Source organism: Erinaceus europaeus, chromosome 2 (assembly GCF_950295315.1).
Source record: "Erinaceus europaeus chromosome 2, mEriEur2.1, whole genome shotgun sequence".
Classification (NCBI taxonomy): Eukaryota; Metazoa; Chordata; class Mammalia; order Eulipotyphla; family Erinaceidae; genus Erinaceus; species Erinaceus europaeus.
This window is the reverse complement of record NC_080163.1, coordinates 14,508,353-14,535,182: the sequence shown is the minus strand read 5'-3', so window position 1 is coordinate 14,535,182 and position 26,830 is coordinate 14,508,353. Positions and strand designations below refer to the sequence as shown.

Here is a 26,830-nt window from a genome sequence, read left to right as displayed (position 1 = left end):
TGGACCAGAATGTAAGCAAACAAACAGAAAGGACTGTCGTTGGATTAAATCCGTCATGCTTTCCTTTAAAGCTTTTTCTCTTATGCAGTTCTCAAATGGATCCCAGGCTGTGGGACTCTGTAGAATCAACCTTTCTGTTGATTATGGTGTTTTTGTTTGTAATTCAAGACTGTCGCTGAATTATCCTGTTGTTCATTTCTCTTCCTCTCTCTCTCTCTCTTTTAAATCTTATTTATTTATTTATTTATTCATTATTGGATAGAGACAGAGAAATTGAGAGGGGTAGGGGAGATAAAGAAGGGAAGAGACAGAGAGATGCCTGCAGCCCTGCTTCATCACTTGTGAAGCTTTGCCCCTGCAGGTGGAGACCAGGGACTAGAACCTGGATCCTTGTGCACTGTGATGTGTGCGCTGAGCGGGTGTGCCACTTCCTGGTCCCTGTTGTTCGTTTCTCTCTGCTGAATAATCTTAGGTCCCTAAATCTTCAGTCACCATATGCCTTCAAGTCACAAGGTAGGAAGGACCTTTTACTGGGTAACATAGTTATGCTTCTGAAAAGTATCCACTTGGGAGTCAGGCTGTAGCGCAGCGGGTTAAGCGCAGGTGGCGCAAAGCACAAGGACCGACATAAGGATCCCGGTTCGAACCCCGGCTCCCCACCTGCAGGGGAGTCGCTTCACAGGCGGTGAAGCAGGTCTGCAGGTGTCTGTCTTTCTCTCCCCCTCTCTGTCTTCCCCTCCTCTCTCCATTTCTCTCTGTCCTATCCAACAACGACGACAACAACAATAATAACTACAAAAATAAAACAAGGGCAACAAAAGGGAATAAATAAATAAAATAAAATATTTTTTAAAAAAAAGAAAAAAAAGAAAAGTATCTACTCTACCATAGATGTTGCCAGTGGTCAAGCTTGCTTGGTATTTCTCACAAACCATGTCTCCCTCTATGTCTAGTGATTGCTGTATGGTAACAGACCTAATGGGTTTTCTGCATGAGCAAACCACCCAGGTTATGCAGCAGTACGTAAAGCTGATCTGAGCTCAGTCCTTATAGTAAGTACTCACTTCTCTGGGAGGACACACATCCAGTGAGTTTGATTGTGCAGGGGAAACATTACCACAAAGGAATTTTTTCTTTTCTTTTTTACATTTTTTATATTTATTCCCTTTTGTTGCCCTTGTTGTTTTATTATTGTTGTTGTCATTGATATTGTCGCGGTTGGATAGGACAGAGAGAAATGGAAAGAGGAGGGGAAGACAGAGAGGGGGACAGAAAGACAGAAACCTGCAAACCTGCTTCACTGCCTGTAAAGTGACTCCCCTGCAGGTGGGGAGCTGGGGGCTCGAACTGGGATCCTTAATGACGGTCCTTGTGCTTTGTGCCATGTGCGCTTAACCCACTGTGCTACCTCCCAACTCTCTCTTTTCTTTTTTTTGCCTCCAGGGTTATCGCTGGAGCTTGGTGCTTGTACTACAGAATCCACTGCTCCTGGAGGCCATTTTTTTCCCCATTGTTGCTGCTGCTGCTGTTGTTGGATAGGACAGAGAGAAATTGAGAGAGGAAAGGAAGACAGAGAGGGGGAGAGAAAGATAGACACCTGCAGACCTGCTTCACTGCCTGTGAAGCGACTCCCCTGCAGGTGGGGAGGCGGGGGCTCGAACTGGAATCCTTGAGCTTTACATTATGTGCATTTAACCCAGTGAGCTACCGCCGGGTCCCCAGGAAATGTTTTCTGAAAGCACACCACAGGAACCCCAAACCAAGGAGGCGGTCGAGGGGCTATATCTCAGTGGTAAAGCACATACTTTGCATGTGTGAAGCTCTGGTTTCAATTCTGGGTGTCCACGCACACGCACACGCACATACACACCTCTTCCTGGAAGAAGACATGACATGAAAGCTGAGTGAGAGAGGCCAGGTAGGGAGGCAGCTTGCTTGACACTGGCAGTTGTAAGGATGGCAGAGAGGAGATGGACTATATGAAGTAGTGTTTCTGGGGCTGGGCGGTGGCACACCTGGTTAACCGCACAGATCGCCAAGTGCAAGGACCCAGGTTTGAGCCCCCGCTTCCCACCTTCATGGAAGATGCTTCACAAGCAGGGAAGCAGGTCTGCAAGTGTCTGTTTTTTTCTCTCTCACTACCTTTCACCCTCTCCTCTCTCAATTTCCCTCTACCCTATCTAATAAAAATCAGAAAGGAGAAAAAAGCAAAACAGGAAAGCATGGCCATTGGGAGCGTTGGATTCATAGCGCAAGCACCAAGCCCCAGCACTAACCCTGGTGGGAAACAAAAACTCAATTTAATTTAAAAATATAAAAAAGAAGTAGTACTTCTGAGGTTGACTGAGTGTGGGCAGTACAAACAGTGCAAAGCATAACAGCAGGGTCGAGCAGGACCACGCTAAAGGCCTAATTGAAGTGTTTGTTTGTACACAAAACTAAGAAATGAACCAAATGGTGTCCCCAGCATGGTCTTTTTATTCTGTGTCCTTGGGGGGAGGGAGCAGGAGAGCCACCAAAGCACTGCTCCACCATCATGGCAGTGTCTCTGGTGCTCCCCCATTGTGTTGGGGATCAAATCCAGGGCTTTCTGCATGGTAATAGGTGTGCTTTCCCCATTTAGTTACTTCCTGGCTCCCTTTATTTCATTTCTTTTCTTTTCTTTTTTCTTTTTTTTAAATTTTTTATTTATAAAAAAGGAAAAAAGACAAAACCATAGGATAAGAGGGGTACAGCTTCACACAATTCCACCACCACCAGACCTCTGTATACCAATCCCTCCACTGATAGCTTTCCTATTCTTTAACCCTCTGTTTTTTTGTGTTTTTTTCTATACATTGGTTTGGAAAGAATGAGCATTTCAGGAACATAAAATGTCTTTCTTTTTCATGGCAGACACTTTTTATAGTGGTGAGTAGAATGTTACATTTTCAACATAGTATCACTTTTTATTTTCTTCTTTTTAAAAAAGAATAACTATAAAACTTTATTTTTCTTTCTCTACTCTTATCCTTGTTTTTTATACTTATTTTTCATTAGTGATTTCATATTGATTTACGGAATTGTAAGATAACAGGGGTATAATTTCACACTGTTCCCACCAGCAGAGTTCTGTGTCCCCAGTCTCTCGATAGGAAGCTACAGCAGTTCTCTCAAAGTTGCAGATATGGGTAAACTATTATTTCTACAACTATCGGTCTATATTTGTATATATTTTCCCATTTCTCCCCCATGGTCCTGTCTTCTCTTCCTTTCCAAGTCACACCACACCTATTAGTATTTCTGAATATTCTTCCTTTCTTCCTCTTCTCTCTCCAGGTCCTGATGGATTTGGGGTTCAGAGCCCTCTGGTCATCTTCCTCTATAAGTTCTCCCCCTTTGGGAGTATGGTCCAAAATTCTTTTAGCAGAAGAAGAAGATAGGTGCAGAAGATAGGAGTTCTGGCTTCTGTAATTGGTTCTCCACTGGACATGGATATTGGCAGGTCGATCCATACATACCCCCAGCTTGTTTCTGTCTTTCCCTAGACAGGTAGTGCTCTGAGGAGGGGAGGTTCCGAGACACATTGGTGAGGTCGTCTGCCCAAAGAAGTCAAGATTGGTGTCATAGTAGCGTCTGTAACTTGGTGGCTGAAAGGCAGTAAAATATGAAGCAGGACAAAATGATTAGTGAAAAGGAACCAAAAAGTAGGAATAGAGCAGATGAGAAAAGGGATCTTAGGGTGGAAAGAACCTAGGAAGTCTATTTTAGGTTATGTTCCCAGGGGCCTATGACTTTCATAGTTCTTGCTTGAGTATGATAGCTAACATGGAGTTGGATCAAAATATTGTCTGAGAAGATGGTTATCAGAGTTGAGGACCTAGTACCACTGTAGCATGTGCAGTGTCAGGGACTGAACCTGAGTCATTGATGCAAGTCCTGTGCCATCTACCAAGCTACTTAAAAGCTTTATCTTGGGAGTCGGGCTGTAGCGCAGCGGGTTAAGCGCAGGTGGCGCAAAGCACAAGGACCGGCATAAGGATCCTGGTTCGAACCCCGGCTCCCCACCTGCAGGGGAGTCGCTTCACAGGCGGTGAAGCAGGTCTGCAGGTGTCTATCTTTCTCTCCCCCTCTGTCTTCCCCTCCTCTCTCCATGTCTCTCTGTCCTATCCAACAACGACAACAACAGTAAAACAACAAGGCAACAAAAGGGAATAAATAAATAAAATAAATATTTAAAAAAAAAAAAAGCTTTATCTTAAGAACAGTAGGGGTGATACCAAAATATTTCAGGCCGAGAAGGGTTATCATCCCTTTTGTCAGTCTAGAAAGAACTACCCTACCTGCACATCTGGAATGTGCAGAGAAGGAATCCAGGCTCTCTGGAGCAGGGTTTCTTAGCCCACAACTCTGTTGACATTCGGGGGTGGGGGGCAGTCTGTGACAGGCTCTGCTTAACATTTATTAACAAGGAAGTTAAGGTGGTCCGGGGAGGTGGTGCAGTGGATAAAGCAGTGGCCTCCAAGCATGAGGTCTTGAGTTCAGTCCCTGGCAGCACCTGTACCAGAGTGATGTCTGGTGTCTGTCTGTGTGTCTGTCTCTCTCTCTCCTCCTCATTAAATAAATAACAATCTTAAAAAAAAAAAAAAAAAAAGGATCGTGAGTAACATCGTTGGCCCCTACTTGTTCAATATCAGTACCTCTCCACTCCTCACACCTATCCTGCTCCTAAGCTGTGACAATCAAGAACGTCCTAGACTTTGAATATCCCTTCAGGGGACAGAATCAGTCCAGATGCTGAACCACTGGTCTGATGACATTGAGGGACAGGAAGTGTAGATAGCCTTGACTCTGGGCTGTAGGGTGGTCCCCGGATGCACAGTGAACTGATGCAGGTAGAGGGCCAGTACAGGGCCTCAGGTGCAATGAGCATTTTGATTTCTTCAAGTAGAATAAGAAGCTTCTATTTCTTTCTTTGAGATAAGCATTACTTCACAGGTGGTGTTTTAAAGTTTGCTTAGTTAGTTCCAGGACCAAATTGAAAGCATTCTCTTCTGTTGCATTGGTTAGGGTTCTTTTGCTGACCACAGAAACCACTCGACCAGAAAGGGATCTATCTGTTAAAGGGTTAGTGGAAAGCTTACTGAATATTAGAGGCAGAGAATTGGGTTTAGAAATGTGTAGCAAAGCACTGTGCCCCTGACTTGGGGCTACTCTGTCAGTGGCCACTACCTATTGACCTGCTTTGCTAAACCTGTAGAGCACACAGAACCCAGTTTGTAAGGGTCCAGGAGATCTGGGAGTCAGGTGGTGGCGCAGCAGGTTAAGCGTAGGTGGCGCAAAGTGCAAGGACAGACGTAAGGATCCCGGTTCGAGCCCCCGCTCCCCACCTGCAGGGCAGTCATTTCACAGGTGGTGAAGCAGGTCTGCAGGTGTCTTTCTCTCCTCCTCTCTGTCTTTCCCTCCTCTCTCCATTTCTCTCTTGTCCTATCCAACAACAACGACATCAACAACAACAATAATAACTACAACAATAAAACAAGGGCAACAAAAGGAAATAAATATTTTTAAATATATATATTCCAGGAAATCTAGATTCCGTTTTTTCTAGAAAAGCAAGCCAGAAAGCAACCGAGAGTTGTGTCGAGTAAGCAGTCCTGTGGTATCTGCTACTGAACTCGAGACCCCTTTGTGATTGTCAGTTGTATCCTTTTTCTCATAAGCACTGTTGGTTCTTTCTCATGGTCTGATTTCTCTCTCCTGTTCAGATTCCCATGCTGCTTTGTGAAGAAGCCAATTTTTTTTTTTTTTTAATCTCTGTTCACTTTTGAAAATGCCAGCAAGGTAGCCAGGGGGGAGACTATGACTTTGCAGATAACAGTGAGGCTGATTTCCCTTTGCCCTGAGGATAGAGTCCAAATGCCACACAGGACTTTGTAGTCTTGACAGCAAACCTGGAGAGCAGAGCCTCTGCCCTGGTGCCTTTCCTCCAGTCTCTGCCACTTTGAACCTTTTATTTATTTACTTATTTTATTCCCTTTTGTTGCCCTTGATGTTTCATTGTTGTGGTTATTATTGTTGTTGTTATTTATACTGTTGTTGTTGGATAGGACAGAGAGCAATGGAGAGAGGAGGGGAAGACATAGAGAGGGGGAAAGAAAGATAGACACCTGCAGATCTGCTTCACCGCCTGTGAAGCAACTCCCTTGCAGGTGGGGAGCCGGGGGCTTGAACCGGGATCCTTACATTGGTCCTTGCACTTTGCGCCACGTGCACTTAACCTGCTGCGCTACCACCTGACTCCCTGAACCTTTTTCTGGTCCCTAGCCATGCTATACTTTCTGTCCTCCTCCAGATCTGCCTTTTGACCAGAGTTATCCCCAGTTCTGTCTCAATATTACAAAAACGGCTGGTCCTTCAAAATTCCACTCACACACTTTTCCCTCCTTGAACTTTTCTTGACTTCCCCCCCGACGAGGGAGGCGGACAGTCCCTCTGCATACTCTGATTCTTACCATACAGTTCTGTAATTGTTGGTGTGATTACCTGCTTCCTAACAGTTTTTTGCGCCTGCCCCTTACAGCACATGAAATGACTATATTGAACAAGAACGAGTGTGAATCATTTCTATAGAGTGGATTTCCAAACATAAATGGCAAGGAGCGTTTGAGTAAGAATAATGTATAATAGTTCTGCTTGTGGCTAGGGAACTTTTTCAATTCTGAGAGACATAGGTGAGGATTCTTGAAGAGAACTACTGTGGACCTATTTATTTAAATTGTGAAAGTGTCTCTGGCTTATTGCTGTGCATTTCATATATAAATGCTTACATGTTTCATATGGAAGTTACAATATAAGTGCTTATATCAGACATTTTCTACTTTTGTCCAAAATGATTTAAAAAATGCAAGTGTGTTTTTAGTTATGGATTATTTATAATTTTGTCAGAATATGAATCATTGAACAAAGGGCAGGGTGTGAGGCCAGAGGAGAGGAAACTAAGATCTGCTGAGTGGTTTCCTGTCGGGCTGCGCGCGGAGGAGAGAGAGAGGAGATCCGGAGCAAAGAGGGAACACAAATCTTTATTCGCACTGGCACCTCAGAGTTGGGTGAGAGCACAGTGGTTCGGGCCACGTGGAGCTAGCAAAAATGGCCGCCTCCCACTACGCGCAGCAACCTTCCCTGTGTCTATTCACCGAGGTGAAAGGCGGGCAAGAGAGGGAGAGGCAGAAGTAGGAGGGCTTTATAGGGCAAAAACCAGGAGTGACGAGTCGGGACAGGATTGGTTGGGAGAATATCGTCTAACTCTCGTGGGAACTGGCAATAACCTGAGGGGACAACATGGCGGCTGTGACTGCATCTGCACAATTTCCCAGCACACAAGGACCTGCAGAAGGATCCCGGTTGGAGCCCTTGGCTCCCCACTTGCGGGGGTGGGGGAGCCCGCTTCACAAGTGGTAAAGCAGGTCTGCAGGTGTCTATCTTTCTCTCCCCCTCTAGTGCCAGCACCGAGCCCCAACAACTCCCCACCCCAATCCTCTGTCCTACTGGGTGAGCTGGGGCCAGAGTGAGCAGGGTGGGCGTGAGAGAACAAATAACGGAAATAGAGCTCACTTGCAGTTCTCTGAAGAGAGTGCGTTTTTAAATCACACTGGTAATGCAGGTTAGCCTTTCATTTTGCAGTGAGGGGACCAAGTTCCTCAGAGACTGAAACCCGGAGATAAACGCACATCTGCTCTCTGTTGGACGTGGGCACATAGTCGTCTGGGAAGTGGACAGACCAGGCCTTGAACTTCTGTAGCTCAAGTCCAGCAACTTCACACCTGGGTACCACTCCCCTAGGAGGAAACAGAAAAATGTCTAAGGATAGTGTTGAAAGAAACATTAAAGGGGCCAGGCGGTGGCGCACCTGGTTAAGCGCACACATTACTGTGCAGGTTCAAGCCCCTGGTCCCCACCTGCAAGGGGAAAGCTTCATGAGTGGTGAAGCAGGGCTGCAGGTGTCTCTCTTTCCTCTCCCTATCACCCCCACCCCTCTCAGTTTCTCTCTGTCTCTATCAATAATAAATAAAGTAAAATTAAAAAAAAAATCTCCTCTCTCTTAAATAAAAACCAGTATTTTTTAAAAAAGAAACATTAAAGATCTTTGCTTGTAAGAGAACACACACACACACACACACACACACACACACGTCACTACCAGGAACGTCTACTGACAACAGTACGCAGTCTTCTATTTTGCATGAGTGAGTGTGACCCCCATCCCCATTTTGTACCATGCACTCACCCTGATGCGCCACCTCCCGGTTTCCCCCACCCCCATTTTGTATGAACATGTGTAATGACTTGAGCACTCCCCCCCCACCATTTACTTCCCCCCTCTCTCTTTTTAAAAATATTTTATTGGGGGTCAGGCAGTGGCGCAGTGGGTTGAGCGCATGTGGCGCAAAGCACAAGTGCAAGGACTGGAGGGAGGATCCCGGTTCGAGCCCCTGGCTCCCCACCTGCAGGGGAGTCGCTTCACAGGCGGTGAAGCAGGTCTGCAGGTGTCTCTTTCTCTCCCCCTCTCTGTCTTCCCCTCCTCTCTCCATTTCTCTCTGTCCTATCCAACAACGAACAACATCAGCAATGGCAATAATGATGACCACAACGAGGCTACAACAACAAGGGCAACAAAAGGGGGAAAAATGGCCTCCAGGAGTGGTGGATTCATGGTGCAGGCACTGAGCCTAGCAATAACCCTGGAGGGAAAAAAAAAATTATTTATTCATGAAGATAGAAGGAGACAGAGAGAGAGAGAGAGAGAGAACACTAGCCATCACTCTGGTACATGTGCTGCTGGGGATTGAACTCAGGAATTTATGCTTAAGAATCCAACGTTTTATCCACTGCACCACCTCCCAGACCACTGCTTTCCCTCTCTTCTACCCTTTATTCATTTATTCCTGAGATTTATTTAATGTATCCTTCTAAATGTATTTCTTTCTATTACAGGTATGATGAAACCAGCCGGGCCTTTGGGGCCTGCTCCCCCTGGGGGAATATTGTCCCCAGGCCCTCCACCTCCTGGACCCCATCAGTTTGGCCAGAATGGAGCTCACCCTTCAGGTCCTCCTCCACAAAGGTGAGCTAGGTAGACCACCCCAGCCTGTTTGCATATTCAGTTGTCTCATGAATTGGGGGGGGGGGGTCCCTTCTAAATTTAAACACTTACTGGTTGAAATTTTGAACTTATAATAAGGATCTGCCAGACAACAACTGTATTGGGAGGGCGTCTAGGAAGTCCCAGAAAGGGGGCTTGGTGGCAGAGCAGAGCCTCTGCTTTGCATGTGTAAGGACACGGGCTCTATCTCCAGAACCACACAGAAGCAACATAGAGGGACCACGTGGAGGTGCCTCTGGTTGAGTACATGTTAGAATGCGCAAGGACCCAGGTTCAAGCCTCCCAGTTCCACCTGCAAGGGAAAAGCTTTGTGAGTGTTGATGCAGTGTTGCAGGTATCTTTCTGTCTCTCTCCCCCTCTACTTCCCCCTTCTCTTTCTCGTTTTCTGGCTGTCTCTATCTTATAAATAAATAAAGATAATAACTTTTTTAAAAAATATTTATTTTCCCTTTTGTTGCCCTTGTTTTTCGTTGTTGTTGTAGTTATTATTGTTGTTATTGATGCCGTTTGTTGTTGGATAGGACAGAGAGAAATGGAGAGAGGAGGGGAAGACAAAAAGGGGTAGAGAAAGTTAAGACACCTGCAGACCTGCTTCACCACTCGTGAAGCGACTCACCTGCAGGTGGGGAGCCGGGGCCTCGAAACGCATTTCTTCCGCCGGTTCTTGCGCTTTGCGCCACCGGCGCTTAACCCGCTGCGCTACCGCCCGACTCCCAACATTTTTTTTTTTTAAAAAAGAGAAAACTTACTTAAAAAAACAAGATAGAGGAAAAGAAAAGATCAGCTTAAATGGTGGAGCATTCTTTGGTCTTATTAAAACAAGCAAAAAGAAATGATCTGAGGGGAAAAATGATAGTGAAAATACATCTTAAGAAATGAATTGTAACCCCACCAATGTGTCCTAGAACCCCGTTTCCCCAGAGCCCTGCCCCACTAGGCAAAGAGAGAGACAGGCTGGGAGTATGGATTGACCTGCCGACGACACCCATGTTCATTGAGGAAGCAATTACAGACGCCAGACCTTCCACCTTCTGCACCCCATAATGACCCTGGGTCCATACTTCCAGAGGGGTAAAGAGTAGTAAAGCTATCAGGGGAGGGGATGGAATACGGGGTTCTGGTAGTGGGAATTATGTGGAGTTGTACCCCTCTTATCCTATGTTTTTTGTCAGTGTTTCCTTTTTATAAATAAAAATTAGAAAAGAAAGAAAGGAAGAAAGAAAGAAAAAGAGAGAAAGAAAGAAAGGAAGAAAGAAAAAGAAAGAAAGAAAGAAAGAAAGAAAAAGAAAGAGAAAGAAAATGTAGTGGTCTGGGAGGTGGCATAGTGGATAAAGCACTGGACTATCAAGCGTGAGATCCTGAGTTCAGTCCATGGCACCACATATACCAGAGTGATGTCTGGTTCTCTCTCTCTCTCTCTCTCTCCTCCTCCTATCTTCATGAATAAATAAATAAAGTCTTTAAAAAAGAAATGAATTATAGGGTCAGCAAAATAAGTCACTTGGATAATATGCTGCCTGATCAAACTGTTCAAACTGGGCTCCTGTCACATTGAAGGAAGCTTCAGTGTTGTGGGCTCTTTCTCTCAGTCTGGCTCTCTCTAAAAGACAAAGCAACAGGGAGTTGGGGGTAGCACAGCAGGTTAAGCGCACATGGCACAAAGCACAAGGACCAGCGTAAGGATCCCGGTTCGAGCCCTTAGCTCCCCACCTACAGGGGAATCGCTTCACAAGTGGTGAAGCAGGTCTACAGGTGTCTTTCTCTCCTCCTCTGTCTTCCCCTCCTCTCTCCATTTCTCTCTCTTCTGTCAACGATGGCATCAATAACAACAATAATAACTACAACAATACAACAACAAGGGCAACGGAAGGGAAAATAAATAAATATTTAAAGAAACAAGAAAGAGAAATGAATCATAACTTACTTGTATTTAATGCCATAAAATTGAGTTTTGGATTATATTCATCTTATTTTAAAGTTTTTTATTGTTGCTGTTGTTATTATTATTATAAATCAAAAACACTGCTCAGGGGTGGGGGGTATATAGAATAATGGTTATACAAACAGGTTCTCATGTCTGAGGCTCTGAAGTCCCAGGTTCAATCCCCCACTCCACCATAAACCAGAGCTGAGCAGTGCTCTGGTAAAAAGAAAAAAGGAGAAAAAAAAAAAAACCCACCAAAAAAACACAAACTTCAGTAAAATTTTAAATCACCTCTTTACTTCAGTCCATCACAGAACTGAACTAAATGCCAGTTATGTGCTTAGTGGGTATTTTTAATTTGTTTTGGTAGGGAGACTAGAACACCAGTCTCCCATTTTATAGAACCCCCAGGATCAAACCTAGGATCAAACTCATGCCTGCAGCTGGACACTCTACTACTGAGCCACCATTGCAGCCCTTAAAAGTTAAATCAGGGGCCAGGTGGTAGCACAGTAGGTTAAGCACACATGGCACAAAACACAAGGATCCTGTTTTAAGGCCCTGGCTCCCTACCTGCAGGGGGTGGCTTCATGGCAGTGAAGCAGGTCTGCAGGTGTCTATCTTTCTCTCCCCGTCTGTCTTCCCCTCCTTTCTTGATTTCTCTCTGTCCTATCCAACAACAGCAGTGGCAACAATAACAACAACAACAAGGGCAACAAAATGGGAAAAGTGGCCATCAGGAGCAGTGAATTTGTAGTGTAGGCACTGAGCACTAGAGATAAACCTTGGAGGCAAAAAAATAAATAAATAAATCAGATTACAGCAAGTGATAAAGACTAGATTTGCCATGGACGGCACACAGATGCCAAGGAAGTTCTCCTAAAAGGCAGGACAGTAAAAAAATAAACACAGGAGGGAGTCGGGCAGTAGCACAGTGGGTTAAGCACATGTGGCATGAAGCGCTACGACCAGCAAAAGGATCCTGGTTCAAGCCCCCGGCTCCCCACCTGCAGGGGAGTCAGTCACTTCACAGGCAGTGAAGCAGGTCTGCAGGTGTCTATCTTTCTCTCCACCTTTCTTTCTTCCCCTTCTCTCTCCATTTCTCTCTGTCCTAGCCAACAACGACATCAATAACAACAACAATAACTACAAAAACAATAAAAAACAAGGGCCACAAAAGGGAAACTAAATATAAAAAAAATGAAAAAACAAACACAGGAAGTAAATCTTGTGTTTATATTTATTCCCTTTTGTTGTCCTTGTTGTCTTATTGTTGTAGCTGTTGTTGAGGACAGAGAAATGGAGGGAGAGAGATTGGGGAAGACAGAGAGGGGGAGAGAAAGACACCTGCAGACCTGCTTCACCACTTGTGAAGTGACTCCCCTGCAGGTGGGGAGGTGTTTGTGTTTATAAAGAAGGAAAGGAGGAGCAGACCTGGCGGAACCTCTTAGGTGTCTGAGGTATTTGGAACTCTGCCACTCCCTTGGGACCATCCCCTGGGATGGAGTCAGCATCGCACCTTCCCCCCTGCTGGAAACCCCGTTCTTGTTTGTCCTGTGAAATGACACTGTTGAGAGCCGTAGCTCCAAGGTTGAGACAGTGTTTACTGAGGAGCTCCTGCAAGGATTTCCCAGAGGCTTCATCTCCCAGCTCCCCATCCTGGGTTGTTAGGATACATAGCTGGGAGAAGAGCAGGCCAGGCGGGGAAGTTATCCCTCAGAGCGAACCTGCGACCAGCTAAAGGTGAAGGCATCTGGATACCCTTTCAGGCAGCCTGGACTCCTCTAACTACTAGCAAAACTGCCTTTGGGTTTTATAAAGCACGAAATTAATAGGAATCTGTGAAGTTGACATTCACCACCAAAATGTAGCTAGGGGTGTCAGGCAGTGGTGCACCCAGGCAAGGACACACAGTACCATGAGCAAGGACTCGGGCTCTGTTCCCTGGTCCCTACCTGCAGGGGGGAGGCTTCATGTGCAGTGAAGAAGTGCTACAGGTGTGTCTGTCTGTCTCCCTATCTCCCCCTTCGGCCCCCTCCCCCCAGTTTCTCTCTGTCCTTTCAAAGAAAGGAAGAAAGGAAGAAAATAAGGAGGGGTGAAATCGCTGCTAGGATTGGTGGATTCACCATCCAGGCACCAAGCCCCAGTGAGAACCCCCGTTCAATGTAAATATAAATAAATAGGAAGGAGATGGAGCTGAATTGCAGAGGGCAGGTCAAAGCAAGAAGCCTAGAGGAACTTGGTTTACATGAGATTGTGCTTTTTTTTTTTTTTTTTGCCTCCTGTCGATGGGGCTCGGTGCTAGCATTATGAATCTATCACTCCTGGTGGCCATGTTTTTTTTCTTCTTCAACCCCCCACCCATTATTTTATTGAATAGGACAGAGAGAAATTGAGAGGGGAGGGGAGAAAGAGAAAACGCCTGCAGACCTGCTTCACCGTTCATGAAGTGTCCCCATTGTGGGGGTGGGGAGACCCCGGGGCTTGAACTGGAATCCTTGTGCGGGTCCTTGGCCACCACCTGGCGCCCAAAAGAATGTGGTTTGAACAGGAAGCTCAAGGGACAGTTGTAGGAGCTCTGACCTATTTCCCACTGGTGTCAACAGTGTAGTGATGAGTCAAGAGGTAAGAGAAGAAAGACAGAGCTTCTCGTCTGGCTCAAACAACTTATTAGCTGTGTGGTGCTGGTGACATTCTTGACCTGCTAGGTCTTACTTCCCTCACTTAAAAAAAAAAAAAAATAGGGGAGTTGGGCGGTGGCGCAGTGGGTTAAGTGCATGTGGCACCAAGCACAAGGACTGGCTTACGGTTCGAGCCCCTGGCTCCCCACCTGGAGGGGAGTCACTTCACAAGCGGTGAAGCCCGTCTGCAGGTGTCCATTTTTCTCTCCCCCTCTCTGTCTTCCCCTCCTATCTCCATTTCTCTCTGTCCTGTCTAACGATGACATCAATAACAACAATAATAACTACAACAACAGTAAAAAACAATAAGGGCAACAGAAGGAAAAATAAATATTAAAACAAAATAAATATTTTAAAAAAACAAAAAAATAGAATTCTTAGTGCAGAATAAAAGGGGAGAACATCTGAAAAAAAAGTACATTGTGATTTTTTTTTTTTTTATTTAAAAGAAGAGAGTGCAAAAGTCAAACCACTGCTCTGAAGTCAAAGCTTGTGTTACTGATAATTAGCCTGTTTGGGGCTGAGCCGTCTAGTTATTTCCACTTGTCTCATTGGAATCAGGTTGCTTAGGAATAAGCGAGTTGCACACTTCCCCTTCAGACAGGCTCCAGCAGTTTGCTTGTGAGTTGGGACACAATTTTTTTAAGATTTTATTTTATTTATTTATTTATTTATTTATTCCCTTTTGTTGCCCTTGTTGTTTTATTGTTGTAGTTATTATTGTTGTTGTTGTTGGATAGGACAGAGAGAAATGGAGAGAGGAGGGGAAGACAGAAAGGAGGAGAGAAAGATAGACACCTGTAGACCTGCTTCACCGCCTGTGAAGCGACTCCCCTGCAGGTGGGGAGCCGGGATTCGAACCGGGATCCTTATGCCGGTCCTTGTGCTTTGCGCCACCTGCGCTTAACCCGCTGCGCTACAGCCCGACTCCCCTGGGACACAATTTGCACTCTTATCTCAGCCACTCCGAGCTGGACAAAGCACTTTGCCCCTGTGAGCCTCAGCTCCTGGCTCCCTCGTCACAGTTCGGCCAAGGCGATGCGATCAAGAGAATGCCACAGACTCATGCAGAGCGCCTCGCTCGGTGCTCAGGGAGTGCTCAGGAGTGTGTCAGCAACTCCCAGCGCCTCTCCACTAGATGCGGAGAGTCTGCTGCCCGAAGCGCATCCTTCTCCTACTCGCTCGGTCTCGTTCCCTCCTCACAGCTCAGTTCAGGGATCTGCTTTTGCTGTGACTCCCAGGGAAATACTGACAGTTTCTGCTACTCAGTTGCATCAGCCTGAAATGATGTCAGATTAAAGGCTGGATTCAGAGTTTTATGAATGAAGAAGTCAAGGTGGCTCTGTGGTGCAGTGGATGGCACATTGGACTTCTAGTGACAAAAAAAAATGAAGAAGTCAGAGGAGGGCCGATGACACTACACGGTGGTTCTGCAAGACGACTCACCAATGTGTCCTGGAAACTCGACTCCCCAGATCCCTGCCCCACTAGGGAAAGATAGAAACGGGCTGGTAGTATGGATTGACCGGCCAACACCCATATCCAGCAGAAAAGCAATTACAGAGAAGCCAGATCTCCCACCCTTTTCACCCCAAGATAATTTTGGTTCATACTCCCAGCAGGGGAGAAGTGGTAGGGGGATGTGGTAGACTAATGGGCTCTGAACTTCAGTTCCATCAGGACCCAGAGAGAGAAGAGAAAAAAAGGAAGGGCATTCAGAAGTAGTAGTAGGTGTAGATGTGACTTGGAAAAGAAGAGAAGATGGGACCATGGTGGGCAGACGACCTCACCACTGTGTCCTGAAACCCCACCTCCCCAGAGCCCTAGCCCACTAGGGAAAGATAGAAATAGGCTGGGGGTATGAGTCAACCTGCCAGTGCCCACGTCTAGCAGAGAAGCAGTTATAGAAGCCAGACCTCCCACCTTCTACACCCCAGAAAGAATTTTGGTCCAGACTCCCAGAGGGATACAAGAATAGGGAAGCTCCCAATGGAGAAGATGGGATAGGGGACTTGAGTTCGGTGGTGGAAATTGTGGATGTGTACCCCTGTTGCCTTACGATCTTGTTTATTATTATTATATCACGAAAGGAAAGAGAGAGGGGGCGGAGGGAGGGAGTTAGGGAGGGAGGAAGGAAGGAGTCAGGGAAAGCCTAATGTCCAGGCTGAGCCTCCATGGCTGGCATTTGCCCTCCTAGGGCACATGTATAAGATACAGTTCACACAGGAGCAAAGGACACGGTGATGGAGTGATCAAAGCATCATGGGTACAAACTGGTCTTCCTTGGATGGTCATGGCTTGTCAGTGTTCAGAGGGGACCCATCAGAGAAATCCTTTCATTTCTTCTACAGCTGAGCCCCTTTTTTTTTTTTCTTTTGGTCATCTCTTGGGCTTCACCACTCTATGCTGACTTTTTCTCAAAAAGGAAAGAGTGAGACAGAGAGAGAAAGAAAGGAAGAAATCATAGTATCAGTGCTTCAGTGTGGTGGAGGCCGGGCTCAAACCTGGCTCCCACACATGGCAAAGCAGAGCTCCATCTCCGTAAATTATTTCATCGGCCCTGTGCCTAAACTTTCTCTTAAAAACCCATCATCTCGGGAGTCGGGCAGTAGTGCAGAGGGTTAAGCACATGTGGCGCAAAGCGCAAGGACCAGCATAAAGATCCCGGTTCAAGCCCCCAGTTCTCTACCTGCAGGGGAGTCGCTTCACAGGTGGTGAAGCAGGTCTGCAAGTGTCTTTCTCTCCCCCTCTGTCTTCCCCCTCCTCTCTCCATTTCTCTCTGTCCTATGTAACAATGACGACACCAATAACAACAACAATAAAAAGACAACAAGGGCAACAAAAAGGAAAATAAATAAAATTCAATTTACAAAAAAAATAGAATGGGAAAAAAAAATCATCTCACTTCTTGAGCAATTGATTGCAAACTTGAGATTGAGAAGTGTTTGAGGTTAAGCAGGCCACAGACAACTCTCCAGAGGTTTGGGTTAAACTGAGGCTAATTTTTTGTGTTTCATTAATCCTTTGGTTGAAATTCTGAACTGATAGTTCTTTCTGATGCTAAACCCTCCCCTTTGTTGACCTTCAATGATAAAGCAGTAAATTTAAGTATATAATGGAATGTTTCTCAGCCCCCCAATTGTTGAATGAAGTAGTTGTTAAAAATGTTAAGTGAAGGGAGCTGGGCAGTAGGTAGCGCAGCGGGTTAAGTGCACATGGCACAAAACACAAGGACCGGCGTAAGGATCCCGGTTCCAGCCCCCAGCTTCCCACCTGTAGGGGGTCACTTCACAAGCAGTGAAACAGGTCCTCAGGTGTCTATCTTTCTCTCCTCCTCTCTGTCTTTCCCTCCTCTCTCCATTTCTCTCTGTCCTATCCAACAACAACAACAACTACAACAAGGGCCTCCAGGAGCAGTGGATTCGTAGTGCTGGCACTGAGCCCCAGTAATAACCCTGGAGGCAAAAAAAAAAAAGTTAAGTGAAGCAAGCACCTTGGGAAATATTTAAATCTATATGGATCTTAGTTTTATTTATTGAATTAGTAATTTAATATTGATTTACAAAATTGTAAGATAATAGGGGTTTAATTTCACACAGTTCCTACCACCAGAGTTCTCTGCCCCATTCCCTCCACTGGAAACTGTATAGTTCTCCCAAGGTCACTGATATGGACTGATTCTACAACTGTCTGTCTGTCTGTCTGTCTGTCTTCCCTCCACTTTTTCAGTGTTTCTGCCTTCATTTCCTCTCTAGTTCCAAGAGTCTTTCCTTTTTTCCTCTTCTCTCTCAGATAAGCAAAACTGTCCTTGGCTTCCTCTGGTGTTTTCCGGACTTGCTTCCCTTTCATTGACGGTATAAAAACAAGATTCTGGGGGCCCAGTGGTGGCGCACCTAGTTGAGCGCACACGTTACAGCGCGCAAGGACCCAGGTTCGAGCCCCTGGTCCCCCACCCGCAGGGAGAAAGCTTCACAAGTGGTGAAGCAGGGCTGCAGGTGTCTCTCTGTCTCTCTCCCTCTCTATCACCCCCTTTCCCTCTCATTCTCTGTCTCTATCCAGCAAATAAATAAAGATAAAAAAATTAAAAATCTGTAAAAACAAGATTCCTGGTGACAAATGCTTTGGGTCCTGGTGGAATGGAGGTACAGAGCCCTCTGGTGTACTTCCCCTATCATTTATCCCTCTGGGAGCGTGGACCATATTCTTGTTAGGGTGCCGAAGGTGGGAGTTCTGGTTTCTATAATTGCTTCTCTACTGGACATGGGCGTTGTTATGTCATGGATCCTAATTTTAGCTGCATGTTTATACCAGAAACGTCATTTCACTCCATATACTTGTTTCATTTGGTACGAGACAATCTAGAGATTAGGTGACTTATGTTGATCACACAGCAGGTCTCCAAGAAGGTCAGATGACACGGATTCTTTTTTTTAAAGAATTTATTTATTTGTTCATGAGAAAGATAGGAGAAGAGAAAGAACCAGCCATCACTCTGGTACATGTGCTGCCGGGGATCGAACTCAAGACCTTATGATCGAGAATCCAATGCTTTACCCACTGTGCCACCTTCCATACCACTTTATTTTTTTAAGGTTTACTTATTTATAGAAAATGGAGGTGGGGAGAAGAGAGTACCTGAGCATCATTCTTAGTTATGTAATAGTTGGGGTCCAACCAGGACCCCATGTTTGAGGGTCCAAAGCTCCACTCACTGTGCCACGTGCTAACCTCTGCACTAATACCCTTATGTTATAGGACACTTAAACTAGTACAGTAATTACATTGGGGAAAAAAAACAATCACTATCTGGGTTTAGATTGTTAAGTGAGAGAGTCAGGCAGTAACGCAGTGGGTTAAGCGCAGGTGGTGCAAAGCGCAAGCAAGGACTGCCGGCGTAAGGATCCCGGTTCGAGCCCCGGCTCCCCACCTGCAGAGGAGTCGCTTCACAATCGGTGAAGCAGGTCTGCAGGTGTCTCTCTTTCTCTCCCCCCTCCCTGTCTTCCCCTCCTCTCTCCATTTCTCTCTGTTTTACCCAACAACAACGACATCAGTAATAACTACAACAATAAAACAACCAGGGCAACAAAAGGAAATAAATAAATAAATATAAAAAATGTTAAGTGAGTTTTTCCTTATACACCTGAGAGCTCTTGTTAGCTTTTTAAATATCAGTCTCCTTTCTAAGTTGATGATAATTGTTTTTTTGATTCTCTATCTGTTTGACTTAGAACATGTAAGCGGATTAAGAAAAAAATTCACTTATAAATCAGTGCAACTTAACTCTGGGATATATTTTAAACAGGAACTTCTGAGTCAAAAAGTAATGGTCATGCATTATCTTGTATAATGTTGATTTTGAACTAATGGAGCATTTGTCTACTTATTGGCTTAATGAGGGAAAGAGAGAGAAGTAGTTCTAGTAATGGTCATGTATTATCTTGTATAATTTTATTTTTACCTTTTTTTTTTTTTTTACCTTTTTTAAAATTTGCTTCCCCCCCTTGTGTTGCCCTAGTTTTATTGTTGTAGTTATTATTATTGTTGTTGTTATTGATGTTGTCGTTGTTGGTTAGGATAGAGAGAAGTGGAGAGAGGAAGGGAAGACAGAGGGGGAGAGAAAGAGAGACACCTGCAGACCTGCTTCACCGCCTGTGAAGCAACTCCTCTGCAGGTAGGGAGCCGTGTGCTCAAACAGGGATCTTTAGGCCGGTCCTTGGGCTTCACATCATGTGCACTTAACCCACTGCACGACCACCTGACCCCTATTTTTAACTTTTTAAGTTAAAAATAATGGAGCGTTTGCTTGCTGGTTTAATGAGAGAAAGAGAGAGAGAGAAGTAGTTCTAGAGCGTCACTCTGGTAAACGCATTTCTGGGAGTCAAGCATAGCCAGTCCTGTTCTCCACCTGTTGAGCCACCTAACTGGTCACTAAAGCTAATGTGTGAGATTACTTGTGCTGTAACAGTGGTCTCCAAAGTAGAAAGTCATGCCTGAGGCTCTGGGGTCCCCGGTTCAACCTCTGGCACCACCCTAAACCGCCAGGAAGCAGTGCTCTGGTGAGAGAAACGAAGGGAGGGGGGAGGGAAAGAAGGAGAGGAGTGTTGGTATGCTTCTAAAACCTCTTCTGTTTCATTTGGTTTAATCCCCCCTGCTTAACACTATTCTATTTACATAACCACTTCATTCTATTTACATAACCGCTGTTAACAAGCACCACCCTCCCTCCAGGGCATTGGTGGTTCAGTGGTAGAATTCTCGCCTGCTCCGCCCCCTCTCCTTGTGATACCCTGATTTTCACCAGTCACTTTTCTCTCCACCCTCTCTGCGTCACATCCTGTTCCCACCCTACTGGGCTAGTATATTTATAAGGACAAGATAGTTTGTAGTTTTAGTTTTAGCTTAGCTTGGTATAGATTGCGCTGCGTCCTGCATGAATAAAGAGATACTGCGTACAGCTCAACCATGAGTCCCTGGTCGTCTGTTACCCGCCCGTGAAGCCAGCCCGGCGAAAACAACAGAGAAGGGAAGAGAGGGAGGCCAGAGGGGAGAATGGAGGGAGAAAGGAAAAGGGGGAGATGGAGAAAGGAGAGGAAGGCAGAGACGAAGGCAGAGAAGCGAGAAAGGAAACAGGAGAAAGAAAAAGAAACCATGGTTTGTCCTGTTGGTCTCATCTAATGAGTCAGATAATTTTCTATTTTTAAAATGCTAACAAAACTATATTAACATTTATAAAATATGAATATGTGTGAAGTTTTTGTTTTTTTTCCCCCCAAGCAGTTGAATAGCATTTCTTCACTCGCACGTAGCGGTCATTCCCAGTTCCTGCTTATCAGAAGATCCAAACCTTGTAAGCATACTGCTTGAGTGACTTGAGTCGAGTCACTTTTTTCCTTAAAGACAGAGAGTGTCGTTTTTTAGGAAAAAGAAAATGATGGGGCCAGGTGGTGGTGCACCTGGTTAATTGCTCACCTTACAGTGCTCAAAAACCCATGTTCAAGCCCATGGTCCCCACCTGAAGGGGGGGAGCAGCATGAGTGGTGAATCAGTGCCGCATCTGTCTTCACTCTTTCTCTCCCCTTGTCTCCCCCTCCCTATGATTTCTCTCTGTTTCTATCCAATAAATAAAGGAAATGATTTGTGGTATTAAAGTAAGCAGGCATAGAAATGAAAGCAATTTTTGCATAGTAATGAAATATGAGAATCTAATGGGGAAATAAAAAATGTATCTCTTTCAAAGGAACTTTATTAATTTAGTATAATCTAAAGACCAAGATTTCTTCTATAACTCCAACATTCAAATGTTGTAAGTTTATACTCTTTCTTGGAATAACATTTTTCCTATGGGAAGGCTAAGGATACACCCCATATCTTTATCATAAAAGTGCTTTTCTGTGTCTCCAAGCAAGTTAGGGTGGCAAAGTCTGGAAGGCATTTCATGTCTTGATACCTCTTCAAGTGACATATTCCAGTATCTTGACTGATTCGTGATGCTGAATATTGAGTGTGGTGGCACATTTTTGTACATATCATTCTGTGACTTGTAAAAACATGAACGACCAACAAAACTGCCTATTAATATTGAAATAGCAACAACTTCTTTTCAGTGAAGTAATGGATTTACTGAATATTGCAAGATGATTACAGTAAACATTTCAAAGTGACCCAGCATGTTTTGAATGTTTCATGTAAGACTTGTTTTATTTTGCTCTGCTTAATATCTAGTGTCAAAAGATATTAAGAAAACATTTACTTTGAAAAGCTAACTTATAATTTCTGGGGTTTTCCCCCAAAGTATTTAAAGCAAGGACATGACTCTAACCATGGGTCTTTTTTCTTATTCTTTTTCTTTCTTTATTGGAGGATTATTGGTTTATAGTCAACAGTAAAGTACAATAGTTTGTACATGTGTAACGTTTCTCAGTTTTCCATATAACAGTTCAACCGCCACTAGGTCCTCCTCTGCCACTGCGAGTCTTTTTTTTCAGTTTCTAACAGCAGAGATAGTTTTTACTTAGCAGTACTGCTATTCATTCTTGTACTATTCTATAAAAAGCATCTTATCAGGAGCTGGGCGGTAGCACAGCGGGTTAAGCGCACATGACACAAAGCGCAAGGACCGGCAGAAGGATCCCAGTCCGAGCCCCCCGGCTCCCCCCCTGCAGGGGAGTCGCCTCACAGGCGGTGAAGCAGGTCTGCAGGTGTCTGTCTTTCTCTCCCCCTCTCTGTCTTCCCCTCCTTTCTCCACTTCTCTCTGTCCCCTATCCAACAACGACGACATCAATAACAATAATAACTACAACAAAACAACAAGGGCAACAAAAGAGAAAATAAATATTTTTGGAAAGTATCATCTTATCATTCATCTCTAATACAAGAGGTGAAATATCCTTTTGAAGTATACTTTAGTCCCTATAATCAGACAAATAGTTTGAAGTTTAATTTCCTTTCATTTATGATGATTATTTGATTTAAGATATATAAAGAAGGATTACAAGAGAAAATTCATGTGCTGGTTTTGAAAATGTACACCATGAAAGACAATTACTGGATGGTTTCACTCAGATGTGAAATGGATATAAGTGAAACAAACGTGGTGGTGGGAAGTCCAGTGATAGGGGCCTGGGCAGTAGCACAGTGGGTTAAGGGCACATGGCACAAAGCACAAGGACTGGCATAAGGATCCTGGTTCGAGCACATAGGAAAATATGTCATGACTTTCCTGACAACCCAGTATGAATCTGTAATATGAGTGTTTAACTCCTTTTTTTTTTTTCCATGCTTCAGATTTCCGGGTCCTTCTCCTGCGAGCGGTGCGGCCCCATCCTATGCACCGTACCCACCCTCTGCACAGCAGTCACCGTATACAGGTTCCACATCTACTTCTTCCGTCGGCCAGCTGGGCAGTCAGCTTGGAGCTATGCATATCAACAGCTACGGTAACAGAGCACATCGGGCTGCCTTGTGTCATGAGCGTCTGCATGAGAAAAGTTCTCTTGGTGTTCAAACTAGACAGAATTCTGGCATCCCACACTGAATTAATTCATTGTGGGAGCGTTTTTGTAGCAATCAGGGAAGTCATATGACTGTCATTCTTTTTTTTTTTTTCCTTCCTTGAACATGCGATTATTTTCAAGATAACTGAAGAACCCTCAGATTGCTTTGCATTCAAGTCTAAACCAGTGAACAGCAAAACAAAGCAAAATGTTTACTTCACAAGTGAACCTTAGAAAAGGTCAAGCCATTTGAAGAAAAGTGAGGACAGCGTTAGCCATGTGCTGTTTGTTGTGGGACTGTGAACTAAGAAATAGAATAATCACCTTTACAGTATTTCTGTAGATCTGACCTTAGGTCAAGGCAAGAAGGGAGGCTCAGATGTCATGAAGCCTAAAAGACAATAGGAGAAAATGCAGTTGCAATACTGAGATTGACGTCAATAGAAACATCGTATTATGTCCTGCCCATAGGAATCTCTGCTGTAGGAACAGCAGAAACAGCCATTTATATTGACAAGAAATGTTTCCATTTCCTAAAGTTGGTTTTATAGAAGTGTCCATTTAAAAAAAAAACAGAAGAACGTCTCTCTCTCTGTCTTTTTAAGTCCCCAGCAAAGCAACTTAACTTCACATAATCAGAGAATAGAAAAAACTAACCTGACTGGGGCCAGGTGGTGGTGCCTCCTGTTAAGCACACATATCACTGTACGTAAGGACCCAGGTTCAAGCCCCCAAACAACATCTGCAGGGGAGACACTTTACAAACAGTAAAGCATTTCTGCAGGTGTCTCCGCTTCTTTCTCCCTCTCTATCTCCCTCTCCTTTCTCAATTTCTCTGTTTTATCCAATAAAATAGAGAGGAGGGGGGAAAAAATGGAAGAAAGAACAAAAGGCTGCCAGGAGCAGTGAGTTCTTAGTGCAAACACCGATCCCCAGCGATAACCCTGGTGGTAATAACAACAACTATAATAATAATAAAAGAAAAAACTAGCCCAACTGTACAATCATTTCCAAAATAATTGGAAAGCATGTTAATGGTTCATCTTTTTTTCCGGGATTATACCTAGTTTGGAAATGCATTTGACCCAATCAAGCACTGGATACAAATGATTTGTTGAATGTATAAGTTACCTGAATAGTTGTGTATCCCTCCTTCTTTCCTTCCTTCCTCCCTTCCTTCCTCCCTCCCTCTCTCTCTCCTCCCTCTCTCTCTCTCTCCTCCCTCCTTCTCTCTCTCTCTCTCTCTTCCCTTCCTTCCTTTTTTTGTTTTGATTGTAACTGGGACATCACTATTCCAGCCCAACTTAATTGGCTAGAAAGAGCTAGAGAGACAGAGAAGAAGATACCATAGCATGGAAGCTTCCCTCAGTGTGGTGGTCTTCCTGGTTCTCCCGTGAGCCTGGACTGTGCCCAGGACAGAGCAAGTGCGCAAGTGGACTACCCACGACTATCTTGGCAGCCCAATAACATTTTCTTCTGCGTGAGTTTCTAGATTTTTGTACCAGGTACAATTTCTTAATTGCTACATAGCATAGAAAGTTAATGCAGCTGAATTACAAACTTGCTCACTAGGGGCGGCTCACCTAGTAGAGTGCACACCCAGGTTTAAGTCCCCAGACTCCTCCTATAAGAGGAAGCTTCACAAGCTGTAGAGCGGTGCTACAGCTATCTGTCCTTCTCTGTCTGTCTGTCTGTCTCTCTCTCACACACACACCCTCTAACAAAAAGAAAGGGTGGGGAAAAGTCCACAGAAACAATGAAATCATGAAGGCACTGAATCCCGGTGATAATCCCGGTGGCAAAATTTTTTCTCAATAAATGAACATGTTGCCCTCACCTCCATTTAAATCTCCCAGTTGCATTACAATGCCCCAGGTAACACTGGCGTCACTTCCAGAGGAAATTTGCACCATGTGGAATGAAAATTTGATTTGTAAGGTTGTCTTTTTTTTTTTTTTGCTTCCAGGGTTATCTCTGGGGCTCAGTGCCAGCACTATGAATCCACAGCTCCTGGCAGCCTTTTTTTTTTCTTTTTCTTTCTTTCCATTTTATACAATAGGACAGAGAGAAGTTGAGAGGAAAGGAAGAGATAGAGAGGGAGAGAGAAAGATAGACACTTGCAGACCTGCTTCACCACTAGCAAGCGTCTCTGCTGCAGTTAAGGAGCAGGGGCTCAAACCCAGATCTTTGCGCAGGTCCTTGTGCATTTACCCTGGTGTGCCACCTCCTGATCCCCATGGTTGCCTTCTTACTTTCTCTTCACGAAAGCTAGTGGCCCCATTATCCACTTTACAGAACCTCTAGGGTAGAGAAATGTAGTATTTGAGTGGTCTGCTCTTTCTCACACAGGTTCGGGGATGACTCCCCCCAACCAGGGTTCTCCTGGCCCTCTACCAGCAGCGTCCTTGCAGGGTCCACCTCGACCTCCCCAGCCGTCTATTCTGCAGCCTGGATCACAGGTCCTCCCGCCACCACCCACCACACTGAATGGACCTGGTGCCTCACCCTTGCCTCCGCCAACACACAGACAGGACGGACCACCTGGGCCACCTCCTCCCAATGCCCAGTACCAGCCCCCACCTCTTCCAGGACAGAATCTGGGCTCTGGATATCCTCCACAGCAGGGTAAGGCAGGCGTGGCTTGGGCGAAGGAGGCCTTGGGTTCCCTCGGAGTTCTGTTAACTGGAGTTCTGTGTGCCTATGTTTTTCTTTTTAATTTTTTAAAATTTATTTATTTGTAAAATGGAAACACTGACAAGACCATAAGATAAGAGGGGTACAGTTCCCACCCCCAGAACGTCATATCCCATCCCCTGCCCTGATAGCTTTCCTATTCTTTAACCCTCTGGGAGTATGTACCCAGGGTCATTATGGGGTGCAGAAGGTGGAAGGTCTGGCTTCTGTAATTGCTTCCCCACTGAACATGGGCATTGGCAGATCAATCCATACTCCTCCCAGCCTGCCTTTCTTTCCCTAGTGGGGCAGGGCTCTGGGGAAGCGGGGCTCCAGGACATATTGGTGGGGTCGCCCAGGGAAGTCCGGTTGGCATCATGGTAGCATCTGCAACCTGGTGATTGAAAAAGAGTTAACATATTAGAACAATTTGTTGACTAATCATGAGCCTAAATGCTGGAATAGTGCAGATGAAGAGTTGGGGTCTCCAATTTGGAAATAGCTAGTAGGTCTATTTTAGGTATATTCCAAAGGGCGCATGACTTTACTAGTTTTTGCCTGAGCCTGACATCTGATATGCAGGTGGACCCAGGTTATTGTCTGGGGAGATGATGTCATGGCTGGAAAAAGAGCTAGAAAGCTGGATCAGGGAAGAGAGTAGCTCCCAAATACGGGAAAGATGTATAAAGATTGACTATAAACCCCATCGATTTGATCTGGGGCCCATATTCAGCATAGGAGCCTATGTAAGCTCTACATCCCTGTAGGTCCAAACTTGCATTCTGTGGCCATCAGTAGGAGCGTTCCGAGTTGGACCAATTTCAGGACCCATCTTCTTCAGGTGGAAGATAGAGTATGTTATCCAACCCCCCTTCGGAGGATGGCCTATGTTTTAATAAGATGAAAAATGAAGCACACGTGACTGAACAACCTCATTTTGTCAGTCCGATGCCTGGGATTTTGGAATAGACTCATTTCTTTTTATCATCTTTTTCTTTGCAGGCAACTACGGCCCTCAGATGGCAGGACCACAACTATCTTATCCCGGAGGCTTCCCGGGGGCCCCCGCACAGATGGTGGGCCCACCACAGCTCCCAAAGAAGCTGGATCCAGATGCCATCCCCAGCCCAGTAAGCATTGTTCTCTCTCACAGTCTCCCTCACAAAGGACCCTTCTTCATGCACAGTTGCCAGAAACTCCTCCATTAACTATAATAGTTCATCTTGTCTTGTATCATCAAAGCACAGCACACATCATGTGGAGAAAACTTACTTCCACTGAATTCACTTTGACCACTTGCCTTCTCTGCTGGCACATAATATCGGTTGACTCCTAGGTTATCCTAGTTCATCCTTTGAAGTTCTTAGTTCTTGTGTTGCTGTTTGTCTCTTCAGAAATATTGCTGTTTGGGGGCCAG

The 26,830-nt window shown here is 45.0% G+C and overlaps 1 protein-coding gene across 2 annotated transcripts in view; it reads left to right on the top strand.

Moving 5' to 3' along the window:
* Positions 1–26,830, top strand: part of SEC24D (SEC24 homolog D, COPII coat complex component) — a 134,073-nt gene that overhangs the window by 7,487 nt on the left and 99,756 nt on the right. Inside the window, exons 2-6 of one of the 2 annotated variants that reach the window (XM_060177122.1) lie at positions 362–513; positions 8,974–9,103; positions 22,532–22,683; positions 25,090–25,365; positions 26,416–26,543. In XM_060177122.1, coding sequence (XP_060033105.1) covers positions 8,976–9,103; positions 22,532–22,683; positions 25,090–25,365; positions 26,416–26,543 — 684 coding nt within the window. In that variant the 5' untranslated portion in view covers positions 362–513; positions 8,974–8,975. The remainder of the gene's footprint in view (positions 1–361; positions 514–8,973; positions 9,104–22,531; positions 22,684–25,089; positions 25,366–26,415; positions 26,544–26,830) is intronic. The other variant, XM_060177118.1, reaches the window with a different exon arrangement.